The sequence below is a fragment of the Nyctibius grandis genome, chromosome 19, assembly GCF_013368605.1.
Source record: "Nyctibius grandis isolate bNycGra1 chromosome 19, bNycGra1.pri, whole genome shotgun sequence".
NCBI lineage: Eukaryota > Metazoa > Chordata > Aves > Nyctibiiformes > Nyctibiidae > Nyctibius > Nyctibius grandis.
In genome coordinates, this window is record NC_090676.1 from 6,302,229 (window position 1) to 6,329,169 (window position 26,941).

Sequence of the window (26,941 nt, forward strand, 5' to 3'; positions counted from 1 at the left end):
GTCTAATTTTCTAGAGATTCAGGGCTGCTACACCCTCACTTTTATCAGCAACATTATAAACCAATGTCTAATTTTAACTAAGATTCACAGAGATACAAAACCCTTGGAGACATGCTGTTCTTAGAGGTCTTGCGGAAAAAGATGCTGGAGAGACAAAACCTCCAACAGCAATGCCCTTACAGCAGGGTAGGCTGCAGAGCTGGGCTGCTCCCTGCCAGCAGGCTGATCAGCACATACTAACTGTGAGTAAAAACACATGGGAGGGAGCCACTGGTACCAGCAACATGGTGAGGTCAGGAGATGTGCGAAGAATGGAGGTACCAGAGGTTAGGGAGTAAAGGAGGGAAGTCACCTTTTACTGTGGTGTGCAGCAGCCAGGAAAGAGCAATCCACCCCACACCCACCTTTGTCAGCTCCAGGACGTTAGGCGTGCAAGGTTCCCAGTGTGCAAGGTTCACTGTCCTCCGCGAAGACAAAAAGCCACAGTGTCAGCACCTCCAGTCCTCTTCGCAGACCAGCACAAGGCACAGGCGAGCACAAGCTGGTTATCAGCTGCATCAGGGTATCATAGCTGCTCCATGGCGTCTGAGGCTACAGATGCTCTTACAGATCATCGGGGACACGGGGAAAAGGTAGTTTTTGGATATCCTGTGAAACAGCATGAAATATCACATCCAATTTGGTGTGACTAGGGAGTTACGCTGCAGTATTGAACACTGATACCAGGCTGATCTCTGCTGAGTCTGGATGTGTGAACACCCTCAGGTTTTCAGTTTGAGAGGTACCAATATCGAAAGGACTGAATGCTCTGCAAGCGTGCAGAAGGACAGACTTTTCACCAGTGTGTATCTGGGCCACGTTTCACGACCAACATTTCATTATTGAGCTATGTGAAGGAAGTTGTTGAGTTTCAGTCCAGTTCCCAGTGGCCAGGTTCCACACCACAAAAAAATCCCCCTATTATACAACTGACACTAAGTGGATCTTTTTTAAGCTCTTCAGAAGAGAGGCCATGGCTTGAACATCATGGAAACAGAACTAACTTCTGTGAACTCCCCAGAACAGAGACACATAGGTGCAATGCTGTGGGAGACTTATGTGGCATCTCAAAAAACATAGGTTTCACATTCTAAGGCTTCTGCAGTCTTCAACTTTCACCAACATTCACATTCACCTACATTAAAAGAAAATTAAATTGCCCTCCCCCACAAAAAGCAAACCACAACAAAGCAAACATCCTCCAGCAAACTATTCGCTTGAATCTATTAAAACTTGCCAAGTCAACGTTCCAGTCCCAACTGCCTAATGCAGCCTGCCAACAACAGAACTGTCAGGTTTTTTTCTCCTCTATTTTACATTAACAAAAGTCAATTGTGGCAATGAATTGCATCACATGCCAACAATATATCACATTCCTTCACAGCTGTTTTTTGTGAAGGGAAGGAAAAGACCTCATCAGTCACTGACAATGCTTCTATAAACCATAAACATTTTAAGAACTCCATCCATAAAATCAGGATGGTAGACTACCAAACAAAATCCTAACAAAGTGGCATAGCACGAACTATTAATTCCAGATAATAAACCCAAGTGTATGTAACGAATCTGTACATTAACCAAATCATGGTAGTCATGAACTTACTTTAATAGATGAGCAGATCAGGTAGGGCAAAAGAAGTCACTATTATGCCCCAATGAGCAGGAAAGCCTGTCACCAAGTCAGCAGGCTGGACTTTGCCTAACATACTATCAAGAAAATGGAAGCAAAACTGCATATTATGTTTTCTAGTAGTCTTTAGCAAAGTAATGCTAAATCAAAAGCATTAAGTTAATTCCCCTTAGGATTTATAACTGATTTAAATAAAAGAAAAATGCACTGCTATAAAATACTAATAGGACTTTAACATGTATTGTCAAAACAGAATTAGAGTGCACAAAAACGGCCTACTATAGTATATCTTTTAGTGCAGTAATTTCATTCTCTGTAACTCACAAATAATAAAGGATAATAATGAAGAGGAAAAGAATACAGAACAGGGAGAACAAAGCTGATTACTAGACATGCATACAAAATGGGGCTGAGTGCTTCCTGGAAGCTCCAGTAAACCTCAAACTGTTTGATGTGATGTACATATGCATTTGCATCTTTGGAAAACAAAAATGCTTACCACCATACAAATTCTACAACAAGCCAATTTTTAATTATACCTATCAAAATAATAATAAAATCCTAGCAGTTTCAGTTGACACGCTTGAATCATGGAGACCACCTACGCAAATATAAACACAACATTTGAATGTCCAATTAACTATCACCAATTATAAATGGGGACACTTTTAAAAATAAATTATGAGGATAATTAATCATTTTCACACTCAAAGGTAACAATGTAACATCATGCAGTGGTTTTAAAAGCCTCCTACTGTCTGCATTTCTATTCTGGTTAGTTTGTGCCAAGATTATAAGAACATATTTTAATTTTAAAAGAGGAAGGTGAAAAGCTTCCATCCCTCCCTCTAGTCATTTAACGTAGATATTATTGGATCCAAATATTCAGCCACTAAATCATTGCTATGGAACATCAACATTTTAAAAGGATTTCTGTGCTTGGAAAAAAGCTCAGAATAAAAGGGCTAAAGGAAAGCCCATAAAAAGTTATTCTGTTCTAACACTGAGAAAATAAGCACTTATATATCTTTTCAGCTGAACATGAAGTGTTATGGTCATACGACAAGAGCAAGTTTTATTTAAATCAATGTCACAGGAATAAAAAGCATAAATATAAAAGCAAAACTGAGTGTCATACTATGCTTAGCATCTTTCTGTAACAAGCAATTAACAGTCAAATAGTTGTTTGCTGTCAAGAATTTTGTGTTAGAATATAAAACAATGTGTACTACAGATGTTGTGAAAGCCGTGCATTGCAGTTGCCTGCAAACTGAAAAAGAATCGTTCTCAGAACTTAACTCCAGCCTTGCAGGGCTCCCTCCATCAGCCCCCAATGGGTTTGACTTGCATGACACTGCTGCCCAATCGTTTCTCCCTAAAAAGCCAGTTAAGAACTGCCTGCTCCTATTCCGTTACGGTTGGACTCGATGATCCCAGAGGTCTCTTCCAACCTGATTGATTCTGTGTCACCATGCATGTTTTTCTCTGACCCTGTGCAAATGCTCATATTTTCATGTAAGCTGATGAATTCAAAATGGGAAATTGCTCCTCAGAGATGTACACAGAACCTTACTGTTTCAGCAGAAAAGTCAAGAAACTCTTACTTTTGTTCCATTGTATTCTGATCCTCTGACAAAAGCTCAGACCTAATACTTTTAACTTTAAAACACACACCCACAAAGAAAACCCTCAAAATCTTTTTTGGGAAAAAAACAGCCTTACTATTACAGGCTCATCTTTATAGATAATGATTTACAAGTGCATATCCTCTTATTAAAAGCAGGCTACAACAATATGTAGAATAAGAATGTTGTACAAACATTTTCAAGATTATGCTTTCATATACTCCAAACAAAACGTAAATTACTTGAAAACACCTACAGAACCTTTAAAAAACATACACTAGCTCTACGGAGGGCCCAAGTTAACTAGTACAAAAGAAAATCATTATTGCTCTTTTTACCATCAGAAAGTTTCAAAAAGCTCAAATTTCTGTATGAATACATTGAAAACCATAATTACAGTTGCAGCAAATAATCAATAGAAGAGGACAGTAGGCAGATCCTTCTACCCTCACTCCTACCACTGAGGACACTAGCTAGTGTGACTGAGAATGACAGCATCCAACTGGGAGAAAAGAAAAGTTTTTGTGCAAGTAATCCATCGTTTTAGAACGAGGTCTACTGATCCGATGGGATTCTGGTGATCTAGTTCTTATTTAACAGAAGATGCAACTAACACAAGTTCATTAGTTATGCACATGTTTATAAACAACTTACAAACTGAATAATTTTAGATACCATCAGATTACAACAAAAGTTCTGTATCAGAGTTGTACAGAAAAAGCCTTAGGGAAGGAAAGTAGTAATGAATGTTACCATCAGGCCCACGATTGTTTCAGAAATAGTATGCTGTGTGAGTAACCCAATTGGAACACTTTTCCTTTGAACGTTTAGCTGAGCTGTGTGATGTAAAAATAGATTTGTATGCCTCAGATTTCTCCTCGCTGTCTGCAATGGATCTCTTCGTAGCAGTAGAAGAAGCCTTAGTGACTTGTCTTGGTACAGATGAGTTTCCATTATCTGCTAGAGAAAAAGGAATAGAATGAAGCATGCGTAACAGCTTACAATTGATAAAAGTATTTAAATAAAGACAGAAAAAAGTATTTAAAAAGTAATATGTAGAGAGATGAAGTATATACATTTTTTTCAGGGCTATTGCAAATATACCCTGTAATTGTACTCAACAGCAAACACGTTCCTAGCTTTTAGAATTTATGCTCAGAACGTATTTAGAAATCTTGGAGAGAGAGGAATTCTTTCCTACTTGTGTGAATCCCTTGCACTGTAATTCAGTATTGACAACATTTATTCCTCTAAGTGAAAAATGGCTCTGAACTCTAGTCTTAAGAAAGAAACATGAAAATATTCCACCACCCTGAAGTACTGTTTGGAAATTAGCTATCAAATGACAAAAGCTAAACTTGTGACATACTGTCCCCAGGGAATCTGTCTCCTCCCTTTGTTCTTTGCAAAGTCATTTATGACCAATAACAATGGTCTGCATCATTTTATATTTGGGATAGGAAAATGCCCATCCCTCTGTTTCTGATACCATCTCTCTCAGTGTATTATATCTACTGCTACAAGAAACCCCTCTGTCTTTCTTAACAACTATTTAATCTTCTCCAAAGCTGAAGGACAATATTTTAAAAAGCATGTGCCAAGTCTCTTGTGCAAAGAAGTCTGCAGAAACACTATGTATTTAGTTTAACTTAGGCACAACAGCATGTCAATAGCTAGCAGGGAGCCTGTCTGAAAACACACTTAACTGATTTCTGCATGTAGTCATAGGAATTATATGTGCAATCTAAGTCATCACAGATCAGTTCCTTTTTATATTTGGAGAATGCTGCTTTTAATGCCACTACCAGTTGCCTGGAAAGAATTACCAAACACTGGATTTGAAAGAATGGATATGTATGCTGCAAGTCCAGAAACCTTAGGGTGCCGTGTTCACAAATTAATTCCTATGCCACTGGCATTCCTCAGTTCACGAATTTTTTTATTTTCCTCTCTCTTCTCTTATTCTCTTGCTGGTCAATATAACTGCTGCCAGAAACATAAACCAATGACCTGACATTTCAAAAGGCATACTTTGGAAAAGAAAACTACATCAAACGTTGTTAGAATTACTAGGTTCCTAAACATCCAAGAGCAATTATAGTCATCAGGAATGAAGTATTTTTAAAAGTCTGTCCTTCATAAAGCCAGACAGTAGGGGGCAGGTAGGGCATTTCTGATGGAAATTCTCCCAGCTTCTCACATAGTTTATGTACAGTTCATCATTTAACTGTTCTCAGATTCTTCAAACAAATTATACTGACTTTTCTGCGTCTGCAATGTACACGATTGAATACTTCACCTCGAAACCTCAGACTGTCTTTAAAAATGTGCCCATTTTTAATAGTTGTTTATGAAAACATCAGCATGAATTGGAGACATTAAATAACAGAATACATATTACCTAAAGAGAGAGCACCATCCTTCGGATTAAAGGACTGCCAAGTTTACTCATAGCTGCGTGACTACTGGAGGTACAGCAGTACATCCTGAAGTTATATTCCACTGCTCTCAGTGACACACAGGAAATGAGCAGCTAAAGTGGAGGACTAAAAGTCAAGTCATCAACTCGGGACACTTTAAAACACTTCATTGAAATAAACTGCCACAACGTATTTTTTGACCATTTCTACTTCAGGAAAACAATGAGTAGTTCTCCTCACACTACCTCCTAGCCAATAAAACAGATGTACCAAACCCTCGACTGCATCACTGTGTGAATAAGAATCTCTAATCTCATTCACTCAAGCTGGTTCCCACCAAACTAAAGCAATATTGGAATGACATAAACAAGCAAATCTGGCTTGTTTCACAGTGGAAAAAAACGTAGTGTGGTGAAAAGTATTTATTATTTTTATTAGTTAACTCCATCACTACAGCACTTGCCAGTCACAAGCATGAGCAAAAGATACTGTTGTTTTAAGTATCTTGCAAAAGTACACCAAAAAGTCAACCCCTACTCTATGGATTATTTACTCAATGGATGTAAATGGATGTTTGCCTTTGTCCCATCTGGACAACCAATAGCAGATGGGACAAAGGCAAACTGAGCAGAATAAGGAAAAATGGACAAAGAGAAGCCCTTGCACACTTTCTGCAGTCAGTTTTTAGATTTTGCAGATTGTCAAGCAAAGCTCTGTGTTAAGAAAAAGTTTAATTGACTACAGTTTCTATTGAACAAGGAGCTTTGTGCATGTTCATGAGGCAGCTTCCTACTCCAGCTTGGAAAGGCAGCCTTTAGGACAGACTTTTGAAAGAGGGGGTTCTTTGAAAAAGTGAGCTACGACATTATGGCTCCCTCGAAGACAGAAGTTGACCTTTTATTACTAAGAAAGATAATAAATTAAGATATGCTGTGAAGAAGTCTGAAAGAGAACCCAGGGGGAATTGAGAATACAAAGAAGTATGGAGCAGCAAAAGAATATTTTTTGGATGGGTGATGTGGTTGAAACAACAAACAGATTTTAACTTTTCTGAAATGGGAAAGACTAAAGCAAATATCTTTAAAAGTTAAGTGTTAATCTTCTCCAGCTTTTAACTGATAGTGCTTAATCAGTTTGACAATGAAGTTGTGTAAATCAGTAAAAAAAAACACTCCAAAGAAAATTCCTTCCATTTTCTCACCCCTGTGCTCATATGTATGAGAGATTACACTTGAAACACACAGTTTTGAGAGGTTCTACCTTAAGAATTCTTCATGCAAACTGGGTGCAATAATACACTTGTCACAAAAAAATAAAAAAAAGGAAGCGAGAGGGTAGCTTCTGAAAACTATGGTACAAAATAGCCAGAGAAGGACCCCTCCTACAATATTTTTCAAAGCAGAACTATTTGTTCACATTTTTCATATTTAGATTGAAGAATAAACACTAACCTGAGCTTTTGGTGAAGATAATCTGCCTCTTTTCCCCAGAACTGGAAGTGGTACAATCCTTTCCATTCTTAGCCTTTGATGGACCTGGAGAATCTATGGAAGAAAAAAAATGAAATCATGAATCTGCTTCATGACTCAGAAGGCTACACATAATTTGTAGTTGTGACATTACCTTCAGCGGTATCTTGCTGAGAAGCTGATTCTGCTGATTTACATTTCTTTGATTTCTGAAACAACACAAGCAGAAGCCTGGTAATGTACTGAAAGGATATACAATCCCAACTGGTATTTGATAGACACACAATTCCATTTAGTACATTTTTATGTCTTACACAGTGGAACTCTTCCTTTCACAGTATTGCTCCACGCTTCTGGTATTATTTTTCCATATAGAAATAATAACCTTGGCAACCTTGAAGGCACCTTAAAGAAAATCATGCAGGCCAAAACTAAACTGTCTAGATACGCTATTTTGGTTTGTATACTTTGCAGGGGGCGTGTGTGTGTTACCATCATTAAGGTAATCTGATACTCTGAACCCACACAGCAGGACAGTAAATTGCATGACATTAAACAGGACATAGTTTAACTGTAATCAATAAAGACATTTTTCAATAAAATTTTCAGAATAATCCTGCATCTCATATCCACCTAATTTTCTTTAGTTAATAAAAAAATCCCTTCTGGGTAACTTTCAGTAACTGGGCCCTTTGTTGCAGGATTGCTTGGGAAGAATAGATGAAAATAGTTAATCTAAATTTTTTAAAAGCATCTGTGGACCAGATTTTCCAAGTTAATTTACATTTGTCCAGATTAAAAAGCACAAAAAACCCAAACAACAGCAACAAGAATCCCATTACTGGCTTTGATTATATAAATGCCAAGCTGAAAAAAAAGATGTATTTAAAACAGTCATTGGCATTATTATCATGAAAGATGACTCTATACACATTCAGGATGGTGTATGTATTTAAAGAAAGCTACACAAACTCAAAGAAAATAAATATATTTAAATGTGTTATAAAAATTAAGAGAACACATGGTGTCAAGCATATGATTAATGCTCGAGGAAAAAAATGCCATACCACATGTTGCTGCAAAGCTTAGCCAGAAGGTGGTGGCAGAGGATTACTATTCTAAATGCAGACTTGGCTCTCCTGGTGTCTGTCCTTCCCTGTCCATGCAAAACCTCTTTCAGGGTGCTTCCACCTTTGTTGTTATGTGTGGGCTTACAAAGAAAAGTTACCTCCCTCCTTGCCAGTATCTGGCATCAGAATTATGAGATGTTGGTAAATATATGTATGCATATATCTTATACATAATGAATATATACTATACATATTTCATCATGGGCACATATGGCATAACTGAGCTTGAACAATTTTTTATACTAGTGCTAGCTGTGTCTTCCTTATGTTTTGTCTCATGGGTATAAAGAAAAGGAGTTTGTGCTTCCTGCTCCAAATACAGTAGGTCAGCAGAGACTGCTCCCCTAGCTGAAAGGAGGAACTGAGGAAGAGGTCTGAACAGCAGTGCCCACAGATGCCAAACTAGAAACTGTCTTTTGATCCTGGGACTGGAGCTCACAGATCTCAGATAGAGAGAAAGGTGCCAGTGACAGCAAGGCAAGGAAGTACAGCAAAAACCATCAGAACTTGAGGATGAAATGCAAGAGGCCTGCTGAGAGATTTGCAAATACTGTACCTGCCTGTAATGTAAGCCTCCACTAAACAAACAAAAAATGTTTGCATATTCACCTAAGGCACAGAGAGTCCAAACACCAAAGCATGATCTCCTTTAGCCTGCCACCGTGAGTGACTGTGCGCACACCATAAGAAAGAGACAGAAGTGCTCAGCACACTCAGGTACTTCTTTATTGCTCAGATGTTGGGGACAGCAGCAGCTTTCAGACTATTCCAAATTATTTGAACCAAAGTTATACATGTTTTGTTAGGGCCACCTTCCTAATGAAAATTGAGTGTGAACGACCACTATTTTTGGGTCTGATTACTCATCTACTGAGATCTGCAATATTCTATCATCAAATTACTTCAAAATTCCTTCAAACATTTAATTACGAAGTACTGAAAAAAACAAAACACCAAAAAACCCAAGCATCTGAAGAGACAGCATAAGATTCACAGTATTGCTCTTACGCCAGAAGCTACAGGACACTAAGTACAGAGGCTATGAACAGAGAGGAAACAGAACAGCAGGATTTCTATGGGTAACCATCCTTTTATTGCCCAGGCCCAACGATGTTGTATTGGTGCAGATGAATAGAGACCCCAGCAAGAAGGAAGGAGAAGGAATCATATGCTCACTGGTAAGTAAACAAGTATTTGGCTCAAACCAATCTAGGAAAACATTTGTATGCCATCTAATCCAATGCTACGGGCAGACAAAATCAAGAGTAGTAACAGGGGTGAGATGATCATCCTCCATCTAAAGTCTCAGTTGGTGAAAGCATCAGACAATGGTGATTCATGCTCTTGAGATTCAGCTAGATCTGTCTGCACTCTGGACTGAGTCAATAGTAAAGTTTTTGCTTGCTTTGTCATCCTCCAGAACAGCAATGCCAATTCAGAAAGAAATGGCAATGCTGAAAAAAGTCCCACGTGCAGAACTGTCATTTGACAGTACAGTACTACAGAACAACTACTGCTTCATGGAGTAGTAGTATACAGTAGAGTATATAGTAGAGCTGCAATGACTTTATTTCCATGGCATTTTGCTTGGTCAGATTAAAGAAAAAATGAAATGCGAAGACCTCAACAGTATGGTGGGAATTAGCACCGCCAGTAATCACTCAGGACTGTAAGAACGACGGAACATGACAAAATTTTCAAACAGTACTCTTACAGAATCAGACCAGGAATCTATGTATTCCTGTATTGTGTTTCTGACTGTGGCCAGTGGAGGATACTTGGAGATCAAAAAACTAATAACCTACCATCACAATAATACAGGAACTACCATATGAGATACAGAGAAGATTTTGCTTATTACTAGAATTAACTAATACAAGGTCTTTGTTTCAAGAAAAACCTGAAGCATAGCTGGCACCCTGACCACAGCATTAAATTCTGTGATTTTCAGAGCACTATGCACTGCCTGTTAGTCAAAAGTCAGTTTCAGTACATACAACTTCAATATGCTTTTAGCAAAATATGCATGCAATCTCATCACTTTTAAAAGTAGCACTGAAGTACAACACAGCTTACAGAGTAAATCCTCCAGCCCGCATGAAGATTACAGAAAAAGCTATGCGATCTTAGAGCAGATTGCTCTACAGACAAGAACTCTTTCCATTTTCTTTTAAACAATGTATAAAAAGATTACCTTTTCTAATTTACTTTTAAGTCTTCTATCCTCCATTCTTTGCTTCAATACTTCCACATCTTCTTTATTACCATTAAGGATAATCACATCTTCCTCTTGAAAGGGAACACCACACTTCAAGGAAAAAAAAAAAGACAAAACTAGTATTTTTTTCAAGATCTTTATGCTGTTGAACCTTTGTTAGAATTAATACTGTGTTTAAGCTCTCCAGGGAGCTCTCCAATCATTCCCCTTGCCGTTGTGTCTTTTCCAATAGTTCTTTCTCTTTTAATACAGTCTAATACGTCTTCTCACTTAACATGTCAAAGGGAAAATCTCAGTTGTTTTTACCACTGACCAAAATAATACTGATTGACAGCATCCCTCTTCACAAAAAGTAGAATAAATACTCATCTTACTAGTGAATGGTGAACTTCTGATAACCACATTTAAAAGCAGCTTGCATATCAATCGGCACAGCAAATTATAAGAGAATTTCAGATATACAAAAATATTTTGTTTTTCTTCAAAGCCCTATTCCGTGTAATAGGGCCATGGAAATTGCGTATTTATTTCACTATCAGTCCCTTATAAACAACACTCTTAACTAATTCTGTTTTTTCTTTGAAGAAAAGGTCCCATTGTGTATTTTCTGTTCATGGGTTCCTTGTTTCACTAGCATAAAACATACAGTGACCATACTAAACAAAGTAGTCCTAACCAGAATCTACTCAATTTTCTGAACCCCGCAGCTAAAAACTGAAACACTAAAGTACTTTCTGATTTTTTTTTTTTTTTAGTTATGAATGCATTTGATTAAGATCTAACCATTATGCCATTCTGCTCTATAATTTGTCTTTCAACTTAATAATAGAAGAAACAACAACTGATAGGAGCAGCTCCTTTACACTGACTAGAAACAACACCAAAGGTGTTATTCCTCTACATGTACAGCATGTAGGGAATTTTTCTCCCCAACAGCTAGACAGGAAAACCTGTTTTGTTTTAAATAATTTTTTTTTTTTTTATTTTTTAAATGACTATAGGGATAAAAAGGGGTCATAAAAGCAGCATTATTCATTAATCCAGCCTTGCCATCTCATTGTCCTTCATCTGATTTATTAAACACTACCAAGTTTTAAAGTACATTTATAAATTAATCTGGATAATGCATGTAAAGTGCTTCATGTAATTCCACATTTATTCTCTGGTTGAAGACACAGATGTCTCGCTGTGCACATTTTCAATCATTTGGTGAAGCCAGCACATTGACTATGATATTTTCTTTTCTAAGATCTCAATTTCCTTTTTTTTTTTAAATTTTTGTTATTTTGTTAAACCCAGAAGCTTTCTGTTAATCTGCAAGATTAATTTATAATCCTGCCTCTGTCGTTACTCTTCTGTTTTCTAAACAAAGGTTTAGAAAGGTTACTCATGTATTTGCACTAGGAATTAAACAAATGAAAGGACATATGGACAGTACTTTGACTACAGTCTGCTCAAGTGACAAACAGTTTAAAAAAATGAATCTGAACACAAGTGGTCAGAGAAGGAGAAGCAAGGGTTATAGAGATGCATATTAAGTAATTCAGGCAGAATAATAAGTCACACACAAGAAACGGATAAATAGCCCAAATTTTTCCATTGCTCCTCAATGAGCTAGTGTTAGAAATAGCAGCTTGGTATGATCTCAGACACTTGTGGGTGAGGAAATCAAGAAAGAGTCTAGAGTCTAGAAAATCAAGACAGACAACCAGTCTTCATACTGAGGCAGGAGCGACTGGCAGCTGTCTTGATTCTGAAGCAGCCCCACACATTCATTTCAGCATGAAAGACCGGCACCCTCCTACAGCTAGTGGTTTAAAAAGTAAATTCCGCAATAATTTTAAAAAATATATTCTGTTAAGCATACAAAAATAAGCAGAAATTTCCTCCAAGTAAAAGTTTACATCAAAGGACTCTAATTTCAATAAATGTTGAATTTTGAAAGAGTAAGCAAATCCAGGTTCCCATCTGGAAAACACAGGTGGAACTGTTCTAAAATGAAAAGTATTTACAAGAAACAGGGAAATAAAGAGTGTCCTCTTTCCATTCACTGAAACAGATAATTTTTTGCCATGACAACAGTCAGATTATATTACAGAGACCAAACCCTTCTAAAAACATACTTTAAGTACAGCAAGTTATAGGCATAGAACCAACTCCACCTTCCCAGGTTTCACTGACTCCAGTAGGTACGATTTGCCATCGCATCATACATGTACATCAAACATTTTTTAATCGTCGGTACTGTTGGATGCAAAACTTCGATTCTGATTTTTTAAAAAGCTCACTATCCCTTCACAAAAAGAAGGGAAGATTTTTACCTCAACATTTTGAAATGCTAAGATAAAAAGCAGACCGAGATTTCAGTTTTGCAAATTCAGATAGTTCATTCAGATCAATGGTGGTACCGTATTTCTTGCTGTAAACTACTATTGTCAGAGTGTTTTTTGTACAGCATCTAAGATGTAGTTCCATCCATGACTACTCCAGTCTTAATAGAATACAAATAAACAATGGGCAAATATGTTTTCATATCTAAATGTTTACATCAATGTTACAGTTTCATGCCTTACCAAAAACCTGAAACCTCTTCCCCAAATTTTAAACAGTAAGTTAACTCCTGCAGTCCTCCTAAACATGACCATTACTAGGAAATGCATAAAGACATGGATACTTTTCCAAAACAATTCCCACCAGAATTATGGAACATGTATGACCACAACCTGACTGTCCCTCTATAAACAGGGTAGTATTTAGACAGAGGATTGAGCAGACATCCTATTCAACCAAGGGCCATAACACCAGTCATTTACCAGCCACACAAGCTCATGTATCAAAGATTATTGTCTCTTGTAACAATTAACTAAAAACATGTTTTAAGAGAGAGACTCTTTCAGAGGTTTATTCATTAGAAGTTCAGTAGTGGAAGATTTGATTAACACAATTTTTGACGTTGCCACCCTACTCGGACATACAATGGGGCAAAGAGTAAACGATAACTTGGGAGGAGTGGGAAGTCTCCTACATACTAATTCACAGAATGTGAACTTTCACGCAGAAGTTGTAGCACCTACTACAAAACCACTGTCCAAAGCAGAAGCCTCCACTTACAGAGCTTCCCTTAAAGTCAATGATAATTTTGTATCTGCCATACCTACAGTTGTGCCTTAATTTACCTTGAGGTTTTCTCTCTGTTTATTTCTGACCAACATGCTATTTTTATCTGAACATGTCCAAAATACACCAGCCTTCTTACCTATTTCTAGAACCCCTAAACTTCCTAATTCCAGTAGATTTAAGATGTTAACTTTTCACTTATTAAAAACCCCAAGAACCTTTATAAAAGCAGTAATACAGTAAACATTCTGTTTTGAAAGGAGGTATTTCATTTATTGTCTTTTAAGCTTCCAGCCACTAGAAATGACCAGAGGCAATTCTTTGCTGTACTTATTTGCTGCAACTGGAAAGTTTCAGCAGGTAAACAGTTAAGAACCAGGGGAGGAGGAGGAGGAGAGGGTTTGTTTCCTTTCCAGTTCTCATCATCCAGTAGCTCCGTTAGCAGTGCCGAGGTTAAAGCCTCTGAGGTAGAGAAATACTATTTATAATCATCAGCAACGTACTCTACATATTTGAAAGTCTGTTTTCAGTCCTTTAAAGGCTGTCTCAGAAAAAGTAGGACCAGAAATTTGGAGAAGCTCAAGTTTTCTCTCATTACTGTGAGGCAGAGAACGTTTCTGAAGCTGAACAGCATTACTGCAGAATAAATATGCTAAGCATTGCGGGAAACCAGATGAAGTCTTAAATGAAAACATTCATGTTAATGTTTAACCCCTTTCACTTACGCGAGATCTCCACACAAGCGACAGAATGAAGAATGCTGTCTGAATCCTGCTGAAGGACAATGGGACTCTCTGTTTTTATTATGCTGCCGTCTCCTGGCTGATTTTGTACAAGGTAAGACTGAATAAATTAGATTGTAGGACTTCAGGTTTCTGCTTTTCCTTTATTAAAACACAACGTGTTTTAATTTTTGTAAAGTGACAAATATTTTCACTTCAGAAAGACCATTTCACTTTAAAAAATAGTCAAATCTGCAATAAGGGTAATATATATATATTTTTTTTTACTTGGTCATAGATGTACAGTAGGGTGGAGGTCATTCCTACCAGTGTTGTTTGTATCATAAAAATCACAATACTTATGAATATTCGTTATGCTCTGTTTCAAGCAACCTAATTTTTTTACAGCCCTATAACTTAATGGTTTAAATAGCTTTCACAGTATTTGTTTTAAGTTGTTGTAAGGTCAAATACACTACGCAAGAAAAAAAACAACCAGGAAAAGAGAAAAAAACAGCAACGATGAGCAGGTAAACCTCCATAAATCTGTTTAATATTTATCAGTAAATACCAATGCAACATTTTAAAATAAGGTTGATTTAAAACTTCTAAGGCAGTATTAATTGGGTTTGATGAACAAATTTTTCCTTTTACGTGATGCATATCACAACACAGAAGCAGACTCGGCGTACTTACCCAGGCTTAAGGAAAAAGCAAAGCAAAGTAAAAAGCAGTTAAAAGCACTGATTTTAACATTAAGGTTTTAGAGGACTGAGTATTCACTTCCTTATATAATGTCTACAGTAATGCCTGCACAAACACCTTTCAGATAAAAACAGACATAAGAAGATTTGGAAATAAGGAGTTAATGTCTTTTAACCATTTTATTAGAAGATGAAATATTCCTAAGTCATTTGCTTCACTGAATTACAAAGTCATACGAACTAGATTTTATCTAAACATTAACACTGAGCAAATAGAAAGAGTACAGGCAAAACAGAAAATTTAGATGCGCAGTGATGCAGTCCAAAATCCTATGGTAGGAAGGAACAGTGAATTGTACAATGACTTGTTACTACGAAACGCACAAAGTATATAGCTAATGGGGTCTTGATGAACTGAGATGATATTTCACAGGCTTATTTTCAGGCATAAACTTAATTCCACTTTTCTCTAGAGTTCACCTTTTTAATTGAGATGGAGGAGCTTAGGCTTACAACAACAATTTTCTGTTAAGTAATATCCATAAAAGCAGCCACAAAGGTTCTTGAAAATCCCTACAAACAGGTTGTTTTTTGAAGAATGTCGAACTCTACTCTCGGCACTTTTAAAAATTAAGACAACTTCATCCTCCAGATTTAGAAAACCTAACCACAACATAGAAAAGGTTGAGTTTCAGACAGATGTTCTGATAACAATAAATACTTACAAGGGCACTCTTGCATAATAAAATTAAAAGGCAACCCATAGACTGGGTTATGCCTGGACAGCAGATCTTCTCAACAGTATGATATCTTGCTGTTCAAGGGCAGAAGAAAATATGGTAGCGTAGTCCTGAACAGCAGACAATAGCACAGGGGCTAGAGGATTCTTTTAAGTGGCAAATTTCATACACAATGGGACTAACAGCTGCAATTCTAGCTCTAAATCTGGTAGAACCCTAGCAGAAAGACAACGCTTTCATTCTATAATATACCCTGAGGCTGAAAGAAGTCAAATTCTGTTCTCGCAGGCAAGGCTTCATCATTTAGTCATTCCCCAGAAACATGTTAACACTGGAGAAGGAATTGTTTCTTCTTACCTAATAATGGGGCGTTCGTGTACTTTTATGCTGCCATATAACATATAGCTTTTGGTTGCTACGTAGTTCGGTAGGAAAAATCCATAGTAAACACTTAACCTGAAACATCCCTGGAAGCTATTATTTGAAGGGTAATAAAAATTTAAGTGTATGAAACAAACAGGTTTGTTCCCTAGGGAACTATCCTTTGCAACCTGCCCACGAAGATGTATTTAATGAAAAAAAAAAAAAGACCTGACAAGTGTGCTCATTCTGTACAGATGTTCTATACTGTACGCAGGTATAAATTCCCAAACATTTCTATAACTGCCCAGTCTCTTCAGTGTAATTCTCACATCCAAAATGAACCTTCCCTGTGACGTACCATAGAGACCACATCATATTCACTAATTCAGAGCAACCTCAATACTCCTCCTGTAATTATTCACTCAGAATAAAACATTTTTTCTGACTCCAGGTCCACAAAAATCAGTGCTTCCCTAACAGACACTCCCTCTCCCTAACTCCTGCTATTGGATTCATGACAGTCCCTATGCAAATCTGTTCTTGGCTCTGGGACTCAGCTGGTAGCTGGCTACAGCACTAGTGTACTTCTTTTTTACCGTGAAAACCCTGGCTTTCACCTTTCAGTGGTGCTCCTTTTCTCCTCCTTTCTGCACAATATTGAAAGGTTGATGTGAGTTTGATTTGCTGAAGTTTTTCACTCAAACGGATAAGATACTCACATCATGCTTGTTTACCCAGTAAATGTATCCCTTAGGAGCTGAGAATAAAAAAAATATTCTTCTGGGACCTGATTTCCTACTGTTTTTCTTTGGCCTATGCATTCAATGCAGACCGAAGAGCACTGCTGACAGAACATAGAAGCAAAATGGATGAAGCCTCCACCTAACATACAACTCCACTTTCTGGAATGCTAAGTGGAAAAGAGGCATTCTTCCAGCATGAAATCCAGTGCATACCAGTAAAGACAGTAAGATAAATACATTCTTTCCCAACAGCCTAATAAGATTTTTAAGTTGTGGTATTATAGGGTATCCATTCTCTTGATTCAAATTCCATATTTTTAATGCTTTTTAAATTCTATGCTTCATTTCTACTTTAACTACAATGCTCTCTATTTTCAAGCTTCTAAGACAGATGTATACTGAGTTTTCACTAAATAAAAGTATTTGCCATGTCTTTCTAATGAAAACGTAGAGCCTTCTAACCACAATTGCATTCCTATAAAAAAAACTACCTTTATGAAAATATGCTTGTTCTCTGTTCTTATGTAATGACAAATACATTGTGATCCTGACAGCTGCAAAGCATGAAACGTTTACAGGTGAAACACAAACTTTGTTAAAAAACAAATTCACTGAAGAAGAGAAAATTAATTATCTTTAAAATAAAAATAAAATCTTTCTTAAATTAACTATTAAGCTTAATGACAGTAGATGGACATTTCCCCCAATCCTGGAATTTCTTCTAGGATGTTCTATACCAAATGCTTCAAGGATAAAGACTTCATGTAATTGCTGTGGGATTCAGGACTGCTGCACTCTCATTCTTCTGACTTTTCAAAAAGGTGCACATAAGAAAAAAAATCACAATGGGAAAACTCCTATGCCAATACTGATGTAAATCACACAGTTATCTCTGATGCTAATACTGCTAGTAGCGTACTTATCTCAGGATACGCACACATGCTGAAAATAAGAAGTGAGTGTTATCTGCATGTTCTGTTTTCCAAAGCACTAATACAAAGATGTCAGAGGGGAAAAAAAAACAACAAACCTCTCGAAGAGTTAGAAACATTTGCTGACTTTATAAGGATAAAAAACTGTATTTTGTGGATTACATTTTTGCCTCTTCCTTTTGTTTATTTAATAAATTTTCTGCTGATTTAATTTACTGAATTCTGGTCCTCCAGCAGAACTTACAAGTTTCCCAGGCCTTAAAGAAATCTCAGCAGCAGCTCTCCCTTGGCACACAGTGCTCACACATCTTCCCTATTCCAACACTAGACCTTGACCAACCTACAGCACTGGACTCACCTACTGGCACGCACATTGCCTTAAAGTAGAAGAAACTTTTTATCTGATGGGGTGCCTCGCCCCTTGCCCAAGTACTGAAGTGTAAAAAGCCATTTTGGGTTCTTTGGATAATTGTTTGTCCTAGAAAGACTGCTTCATGGCTCTGCAAGTACCATTTCCACTGGCTGAGTGCAGTGCAGCATGAGCATGCACATGGGCACGCAGACAGTCCCTCCTAGTAACTGGAAAGAGTAATCTCAACATTTATAAATGCATCACTAACATGTCACCTATCAAAAAAAAGAAGTCAAAGTTCACTCCTTCTCTTTATCTCACTTTTTCCTTTCAGATAATCTGAATGCTTAATTAAACTATGATGAGAAGACAGTATCTGGAAAATAAAAGATGAACCCACTTGATGCAACAAAATCGGGATTTTTAGTGTGCATTGCCGTCTGTATGTTCATCTACACTGTGACCTACCTAAAGGATATGCTTTCTGAAGAGCCAAGTGAACAAAAATTCAATGCAAATATAGCAGAGTGTGGTTTTTACCCAGATGAACTTTGTTCAGCTCTTTTTGTCGGGAAAACAGCTGCCTTTAAAATTGGAAACTTTTGTCAGAATACCTACCAACCTAAAACACTCAGCTGCATTCAGACTTCGTGCAACTGCTCCATGGTTTTGAAGACTCTGCATTTTATCACCAGACCACTGTCAGATGAAGAAGGAAATTTCTCATTGGCATACATCATCACAATTCACAAGGAGCTGGAAATGTTTGTAAAGCTGCTAAGAGCTATTTATATGCCTCAGAATATTTACTGCATACATGTTGATGAAAAGTCACCAAAAGATTATAAAGCTGCTGTACAGAACATCGTTAATTGCTTTGAAAATATTTTTATTTCCTCAAAAAGAGAAAGTGTTGTTTATGCTGGATTTTCAAGATTACAAGCTGATATTAATTGCATGAGAGATCTAGTTCATTCCAAAATTCAGTGGAATTATGTTATTAATTTATGTGGTCAAGATTATCCCATTAAAACAAACAAAGACATTATACAATACATCAAAAGTAAATGGAATGGTAAAAATATGACGCCCGGGGTAGTCCAACCACTTCATATGAAACACAGAACACAGGTTAGTTACAGAGAATATGTACATTCTGGAATGTCATACGTGTATCCAACAAAGAATATAAAAGCTAAACCGCCATATAACTTGACGATATATTTTGGTAGTGCCTATTACATACTCACTAAAGAATTTGTAGAGTTTACATTGACTGATGCACGTGCAAAAGATTTGCTTGAATGGTCAAGAGACACGTACAGTCCGGATGAACACTACTGGGTCACACTGAATCGTTTAAATGGTAAGACGTACGTTATTTCTACTATGAATAACCCCTGGACCAACGGCATTGTAAGGTCTCTGACACGGAGAGCTAGTGAGCTCCAGTTCAGAGCTTAACACCACCACTTAATTGAGTTACATTGCATAAATATAGTCATTTCTTCAGCCTTGATGCTGCCCTTTCAGTCACATCTCCTGACGGCTCAGAAACAAAGCTTGATTCCAGAAAAGTACTACTTATGGTGCAGGCCATTAGCTACAAGGCTAGAAAAATGTTGATTAAAAAAGCAAATTTTTTTTCTACCTAAAAGCTCATCCTCTCAAGGAATAAAAAAGCAATAAAACTGAGAATGATGTCTGTAAATAAATACTTAACATGGCTACATTTAAAAAGCCTCCAGCAGTGAAAATCTTCCCTGTAATAAGTAGCAAGTAATCTTATCAGAACCTTATGATTTTAAAGATGCGCCAGGGGCTACACCCAACGCAGACTGGGAAGGAAACATACGAGCCATTAAATGGAAAGATCAAGAAGGAATCATACACAAAGGCTGCAAAGGTAATGTGAATTTTGATCATGAACTCAGATTTCATTCACTGACGAGCATTATTGCAAATTATGTATTATGCTATAAACTAGCTATTAAACGTGTCACAGTGGTCATACCTATTTTATTTTGGAAGTATCAAATGAAACAGCAAGCCACCCTGCTAAATTACTCCACTGTATCCAATCTAAATAGCTTCTGATACTGTCTTGCAAAGATTGCCACAGTATCCCTACGCTGACAATCGTCCTTTCAACCTCCAATTACCAATGCATTAACTTGACTGATCAGTTTTCAGTGAAGAGTAGGGGGTTTACTTGACAAACGTGTTTGTCAGATACTTTCATCAACATTGGGTTAAATCTCTTCAATTTGAACAATAATAAAAAAGGAGAATAGTGCTGAGCTATGGAAAGAATGCAAAAAAAATTGAAAATATGTAACTGTATAAACTCAGCACAGTCAAGTACTGCATGATTAAACAGGTATCCAAACAGAAGTAGGAGATCAGAACTTCAGCATGCCCAACTACAAGACACAATATTAAGCTGAGCAACGTGTCAATGAAGCAGCTGGAGGTAACATGTATCCATTTGTGTAAAATACAAAACCAAACCCTCACTGTTATGTTTAAAATCTAGCATTATCCTCCAGATATATTTCAGTGATGCTCTATGTGAAATCAAAAGGTAATTTTTGTTACTAACACTACAGAGTGAAACTATTTTTTTACATGATTCCGTTTAGCTTTCTGCTGCTTTCAGATACCTTCAATTTGTCTTTGCAGGTCATTACATCAGAGACATTTGTGTCTACGGACTGGGGGATTTGCAGTGGATTATTGAGTCACCTCATTTGTTTGCCAACAAATTTGAGCCTGCAACATATCCGCTTGTCATGGACTGCCTAGAGAGACGCTACAGGCTTAAAGTCCTGCACCAGGCAGAAGTCCCCATCGAAGATCACTGGCGTTTTCAGGAAAAGAATTATTTCAACATGAAGCTGAATGTTTGAGCTTAACTAACATCTAAACAAGTGTTCAAAATACTGACAGAAACCATTAACATTTTTAGCCATAGACTTCACTCTGTGCATTACAGCATGAGGGTAAGCACAATACTGTACTACCAGTCTGCCAGTGAAATAAAGTTTTTATTTATTACAGTAAGATAAAGAGCAACAACTGCTAATGGGTTAATTCTCAAAGAAAATTATATGTCTAAATCTGTAACTTAGTGAAGACAAGGGGAAAGTTCATAATCCTTTAAGTGACTTACTTAACTGGAAAAATATATATTCCTCATGTCTGCAGCCAAAAAAAGGACTAATGGTATGAAAATAATAAAATGGAAGCAATGACTGAACAAAGATGAAATATGAAGAGCACAAGTTAAAGTCATAGCTACTGTACATCTTATGAAATAGATTATTTTGAATAATGAAGCTCATGCTAAAATTTCAGAGCTTGTAGATAAGCAAGTGACAACCAGTTTCAGACACAGTCCATTTCACTGTTTTGTTTTTCATGGCCAGCTGCATCTCTAATTTCATTGTGTAGCATGGCAACACCACTCCTGCACTACTCTGGCTTTGCTCCTAATGAAAAAGGTGTGTGGGCCAGTAACAGTAGTAGGGATCCTGCAATGCGTGTTTACCTTTAAGTCCCTGTTTCTGAGCCTCTGCAGCAGTTTAGGGCAAGGAGACATGGGAAATTTGAGGCCAGGGAACAAAGGAAAACTGAGTTAAAAGCCATCTTTCAATCCCAGTGTACCTGACTGAGGGAAACAAAACTTCCCTGAATCTTGCAACAGTCTGCAGCGATTGGAGGTAACTCCTAGCAGCAACCAGGATAAGCATCTCATTTCCCAGACCCTCTGCACACCAAACACAGCACTCGCCGGACTACAGTAAGGAAGTGGCTTTCAACACAAAACACAGGCAAAACCAGGGACCAGTAATAAAAAAAGAACAAGGATCCAGCCCTTTTCCAGGCAGCAGTTGCTCTTTCCTCTTCAGGACTCACAAATTAATCCTTTCACTTGTGCAGCCAAAAAGATTGTGGGAATGAGGAAATAGAGAGGATATAGGTGGTGGTCTTCCATACAATATGACAACTCTTCCACAGGATTAAACCTCTACATCCTGTCTCCAAAGGTCTTTAGTTAGGTGCTACTGATGGAAAGAGACTAGGAGAAACCTGAATTGTGAGAAGTCATTTCAAATTGCTCATCCTCCTTTAGAAGTGTTTTGGCAAGAACGAAGATTAAAGGTTCATTCCAGTAAATCCAAATAAACTCCTAATTATTTTGCATGAACTCTGATGGGAACTGATAAAATACATCCTGTTACTTACAAGCTCACTTGATTAGAAACTACCAATTATAAATAAATGTCTAGGAGCAATTTAGATGTAAACTTCAATACACACCCAAAATATCACTCAGTTTTTAGAAGAAAACTGACTTATAGATAAAGTGTTTTTTCCAAAAAATCAAATGAATGAACAAGTGACACAAGCTTACTCCCGGGTTCCTGGAACTGTACTGTTCATTTTCCCACACAAGTTTCTTGGAAACATAATTTCTTTCAAATGAACTTTAACCTAAAGTAAAACCATCTGCTCCCTATTTATTTACAGAAGCTTACAAACTCAACCCAAGGGCCTGTACTGAGTTTCATGTATAATCCAGGACTTGTGGCTAGATGTTGCTGGAGATGTTTTTTTATGGAGGGAAATAAAGAAGAGAAAAAAAAAAAAGCCATGCAGCATGTTCACACTGAGCTTGTTCAGAGTCCCTCTGAAAATGGGTCTCTGGTTTGTGTTAATCATAGTAATATTCATAATTAATTTCTCTCCAAACCATATCCAATCCACTGCAGGGCACGACCAGTATTTCTTCACTTCATGTTGTCTTTTAAAACGCGAATGGAACGTTCCTTGTTACCATCATCGCAGCAAACCCAGTATCTAGCTTTCAGCTTTAGTCACCATCACACAGAACAATTGTTGTGCCTCACTTCTGAATTGAATTAAAAGGACAAATTCAATAGCAAGGCACTATATAACATGCGCTCGTTTTGCAGAAACTGAACTAAACTGGGAAAAAAAAAATCTGCACAAAACCGCCTCTTAAAATATAATTTAAGTATGACTTTACCCATGTCAGTCCAGGAAAAGCATTGGAGTATGATCCTCCTTCCTTAAAGGATATTTTAAACTAAGTTTTATAGATATAAAAACCCCAGGAAAATCATAATTATACCACCCCATTCTCAATCATTAAGAAAAAGTATTCTACTCGTTATTCTGAGTGACCATAACCACACTATATTCTAGAAAGATTTTTTACTTCTAACAACAGTAAAAAAATAAATAATAAAACTGTGAAAGCTGAGAGCATTTAAACATACATAAAAAGTGTTCATTAAGTTCTGCATGCATTATCATGTTGTAATTGATCACAACTTTTAGATCTCAGCAACCAATGTTTCCTAACTTGGTGACTGCTGATGTAAGAGCATATAGTGTCAATGTGACCTTGTTCAAGGAAAGCTGTACTCCATAACATACTGCACACACATTAACGCCCTATCTGAAAGATGTATGCATAATTTCTGTTTCAAAAAGCCCGAGGCACATGTTCAATAGTTCTGTATCCAAGTTAAACATTTGATTAAGTGTTTTATATGGCACAGACTTTAATAGTTAAGGTACTATTTCTAGTGTGTATTAGAGTCCATCGACTCTGAAAACGATTGCAAAACAAATTTTGAAGTGATACAAGAAATTACATTTTAAAAATGTAACCTTGTCCTTAACTTCCAGAGTGACTACCTAAACTCCTAGAAGGACTTCCACCACAGATTCAGTAACCACTATCCTGTCTCCAAACTACCTCTAGCATACTATTACACCAACAGTAACTTCTTAGACAGGAAAGTCAACATCAAAAATTGTAATGGTACCTTTTTCAACATCTCCCAAAAGTGAGGTGAAATAGATGCTATACACTGCTAGGTAATTCTTTTATTCCATCATTTCTAAAAGCATAATTTTTGTCAAAGAGCAGACTTCCAAACAAGCAGGCAAAGATTGCCCATGAAAGAATCAGCAAGCCAGTCAGAAGTTCCAAAAGATTTAATCACTTTGGGCCCCACCAAAACCTACAGACCACCACAGATTAACACTAATTTACAATCTTCAAGATCCCATTAAATTCAAAAAGAGTGAGTAGAAACAATCTTGCTCGCTCTTTTAATTTTAGTAGTCTGTTGGAGAATTAAACACAACAATAAGTAAGAACATCCTATTCAAAAGTGCAAATTTTAAACTGACAATTTGCAGGAGGCAGCAGAAAACTCATGATTGTCAGGGCTTCTGCTATGCAATACACATCACCAAACTCCATTATCTGAAAGCAAAGTTGTTTCTCTTCCTGCTGATTGAAAGTCCTATCCTGCACGTTTCAGCATGCGACTTAGCACTCATAGTTTAAATTTTCTCTTCTTACTGTACAAAACCTCAAAAATATGGCTCAATCAAAATACACTTCTGTGTAAAAAGGTACTATAAGTTTTATTTGTATTTCTAAGTTGCTGTGTTTTAGACAAAGCTCTTTTTCAACCCTTTTCAGTCTAAATAGTTAGAAGCTTCAAAATTTGTCCCAAGCACTTCATCTAACAAGCTCGCTCTCCAACATAAACCATCACTAAAAAATTCTCATTGCTCTTTCAAAAATCTTTGGCCAGGGATTTTTATATATTAGCAAGACAGTTCAAAGCATTTACCATTCAGGCAGTAAGAGACACTCTCTCTCAACACTGCTACAGTGTCTGTTTGTTTGCCTTAGAGTTTTCACATTTTAATGTTATTTTTTAACTTGAGTCCTTCAGTATACTGCTACCTAAGATGTGAAGCAAGAAAGAACAGTTTACTTCCAAGGGGGGTAAGTCACTTACAGAAAGTCCTTACACATTAATTACAGTTGCCTTACTAGAAGCCCTCCATCCATGACAGTTTCCTCTCACATTCTTGCACCTTTCCCTAGTACCAATACAGTCTTTTTAACAATTCCAGTAAAAGCAGATAAATACACGTATTTAATACTGTCAGCTCTTCACGTAAAGTTTCTATTGAGGCAAAACATGTTTTTTTGAAAGAGAACTCTGTCAGAAAGACTGCTTCATCCTCACAGAAAAAACTGAGAAGAAAACTGAGCAGTGAGACAACTGACTGTGGGACTTCCCACTAAGTGGTAAGCATTCCCATGAGCCAAGGCAGAAGGCCTGGAAAGGAAGCAACCCTCTGCTCTGAGCACAGGAAAGTAATTTCCTACAGTTTCATGAAGCACAACATTTTGTGATGTGCATCTTGTAGCATGTAAATACACATTCATTATCTAGTTCAGATGATCCAGTTTAAAGTATATGAGCATGAAGGTGAGGACTGCAGAACTGTTGTTTGGGCTGCTGGATAACTGTATTCTCTGGTGAATGTTTTCACCGCATCATTACAGCATGTGTTCGACAAAGTCCTTTGGGGAACTGTTGCTGTTTACAATTTAGCAGACTATCAAGACTGCTCTGTAGGCTCATAGGCGAAATTAACACACAAGAAGAGCTTGTTTTGAAAGAGCTTTCTTGAATTTCACAGTAGTAGGGAAAAGAACTGCCACACAGCTCCTAGACTGACACTTCTCCAGTCTACATCCATGCTATAAATCTCATCCCGAGATGAAGTGAAAACACAGATTCTGCTGGCTGAAAAGAGAGACTGAATACACAGCGTAAACAAAAAAATACAGGATTATTCTTTTTGAACTACTCTCATCATGTCACCCTCCAAAATCATTTAACAATGCCTCCGCACACACAGAAGTGGCAGGTGCACAGAGGGACCGGCATCTGGGCACATATTGGCACACAGAAGGTGGCAAGGCCGTTAAAAAAAAAAAAATGCTATGGTTCACATGGATCCCACAGGTTGGATTTCAGTTCAAAAAACATATTGTAATTCTTAAAATACAGCAGTTAGCACCATTAAAAACATATGTACGGCCGTCCACAACAGTCAAACATTCTGTACTTCAAAAATTTTTTGCATTTTGAAAGAGCACATATCAGAAGAGGATTCTACTTATTAATAAAAAATTTATAATCCTAGCTTACGTACAATACACAACACACAATTTTTTTTCTTCTTCATTAGTTCTAGTTCATTTTACTATATGCCCTATTGCTGCATAAAGATAGAAAGTGCTGGGGGAATGCTGCTAATTAGTGCTTTGGATATAAACAAACTGTTCGCTACCAGGACGCATGGCAACCAGTTCCCCATGATCCTATTTAGAAAAGCTCTGGTCCCCTTCTTGATTCTGAATACAGAATATTATCAGTATATAACCAAAAAGCTATCAAATCACCCTTCAACCTTAATCAAAGGAAATGTGGACTAAAACACGTTCTCCCAGCTGGTTACCATTGTCTTTGTGCCCCGAAATCCAATAATGAAAAGATGACAGACTAGATTATATTATATCCACTTCATTATTTCTAGAAGCATCCTTCTGAATATTGTGAAGAATTCACATGTATGCGAAAACAGTTGCATGCAAATATGAGGCTATGATAAATACTGATTATTTAAAAATTCAGAAAACATGTGGGATTCATTTAGTTTTTATACGATTATCAGACTGGCCAAACCATGGACAAGATATCTCATTCCTGCATTCACTAATCAAGTTACATCCATCTATCAACAAAAATTTAGATGCAAACAAAGAACTTCATTAAAAATAAATTTGTATCTGCCAACAGGAAAGCAGAGTCATTAGGACTAA

At 37.1% G+C, this 26,941-nt stretch overlaps 2 protein-coding genes across 3 annotated transcripts in view; one reads left to right on the top strand and one right to left on the bottom strand.

Moving 5' to 3' along the window:
* Nucleotides 1–1,959: 1,959 nt before the first annotated feature.
* Nucleotides 1,960–26,941, bottom strand: part of RTF2 (replication termination factor 2) — a 29,168-nt gene continuing 4,186 nt past the window's right edge. The window contains exons 6-9 of one of the 2 annotated variants that reach the window (XM_068416395.1): nt 10,508–10,621; nt 7,338–7,392; nt 7,166–7,258; nt 1,960–4,251 (exon numbers count right to left, since the gene is read on the bottom strand). In XM_068416395.1, the coding sequence (XP_068272496.1) occupies nt 4,067–4,251; nt 7,166–7,258; nt 7,338–7,392; nt 10,508–10,621 (447 nt within the window). In that variant the 3' untranslated portion in view covers nt 1,960–4,066. Of the gene's footprint in view, nt 4,255–7,165; nt 7,259–7,337; nt 7,393–10,507; nt 10,622–26,941 lie in introns of both variants that reach the window. The other variant, XM_068416394.1, reaches the window with a different exon arrangement.
* LOC137672262 (beta-1,3-galactosyl-O-glycosyl-glycoprotein beta-1,6-N-acetylglucosaminyltransferase 7-like) lies at nt 18,595–21,113 on the top strand. Its single transcript, XM_068416369.1, has 3 exons — nt 18,595–19,570; nt 20,015–20,110; nt 20,887–21,113. Exons 1-3 carry the CDS (start codon nt 18,595–18,597, stop codon nt 21,111–21,113), a joined length of 1,299 nt encoding a protein of 432 aa, XP_068272470.1.

Bases quoted from the DNA above. Each gene is read 5' to 3' on its own strand.
- LOC137672262 (XM_068416369.1), top strand. From the start codon at position 18,595: ATGAACCCACTTGATGCAACAAAATCGGGATTTTTAGTGTGCATTGCC. The intron at 19,571-20,014 runs GTAAGACGTACG...ATGATTTTAAAG, and splicing joins CACACTGAATCGTTTAAATG to ATGCGCCAGGGGCTACACCC. The intron at 20,111-20,886 runs GTAATGTGAATT...TTGTCTTTGCAG, and splicing joins CATACACAAAGGCTGCAAAG to GTCATTACATCAGAGACATT.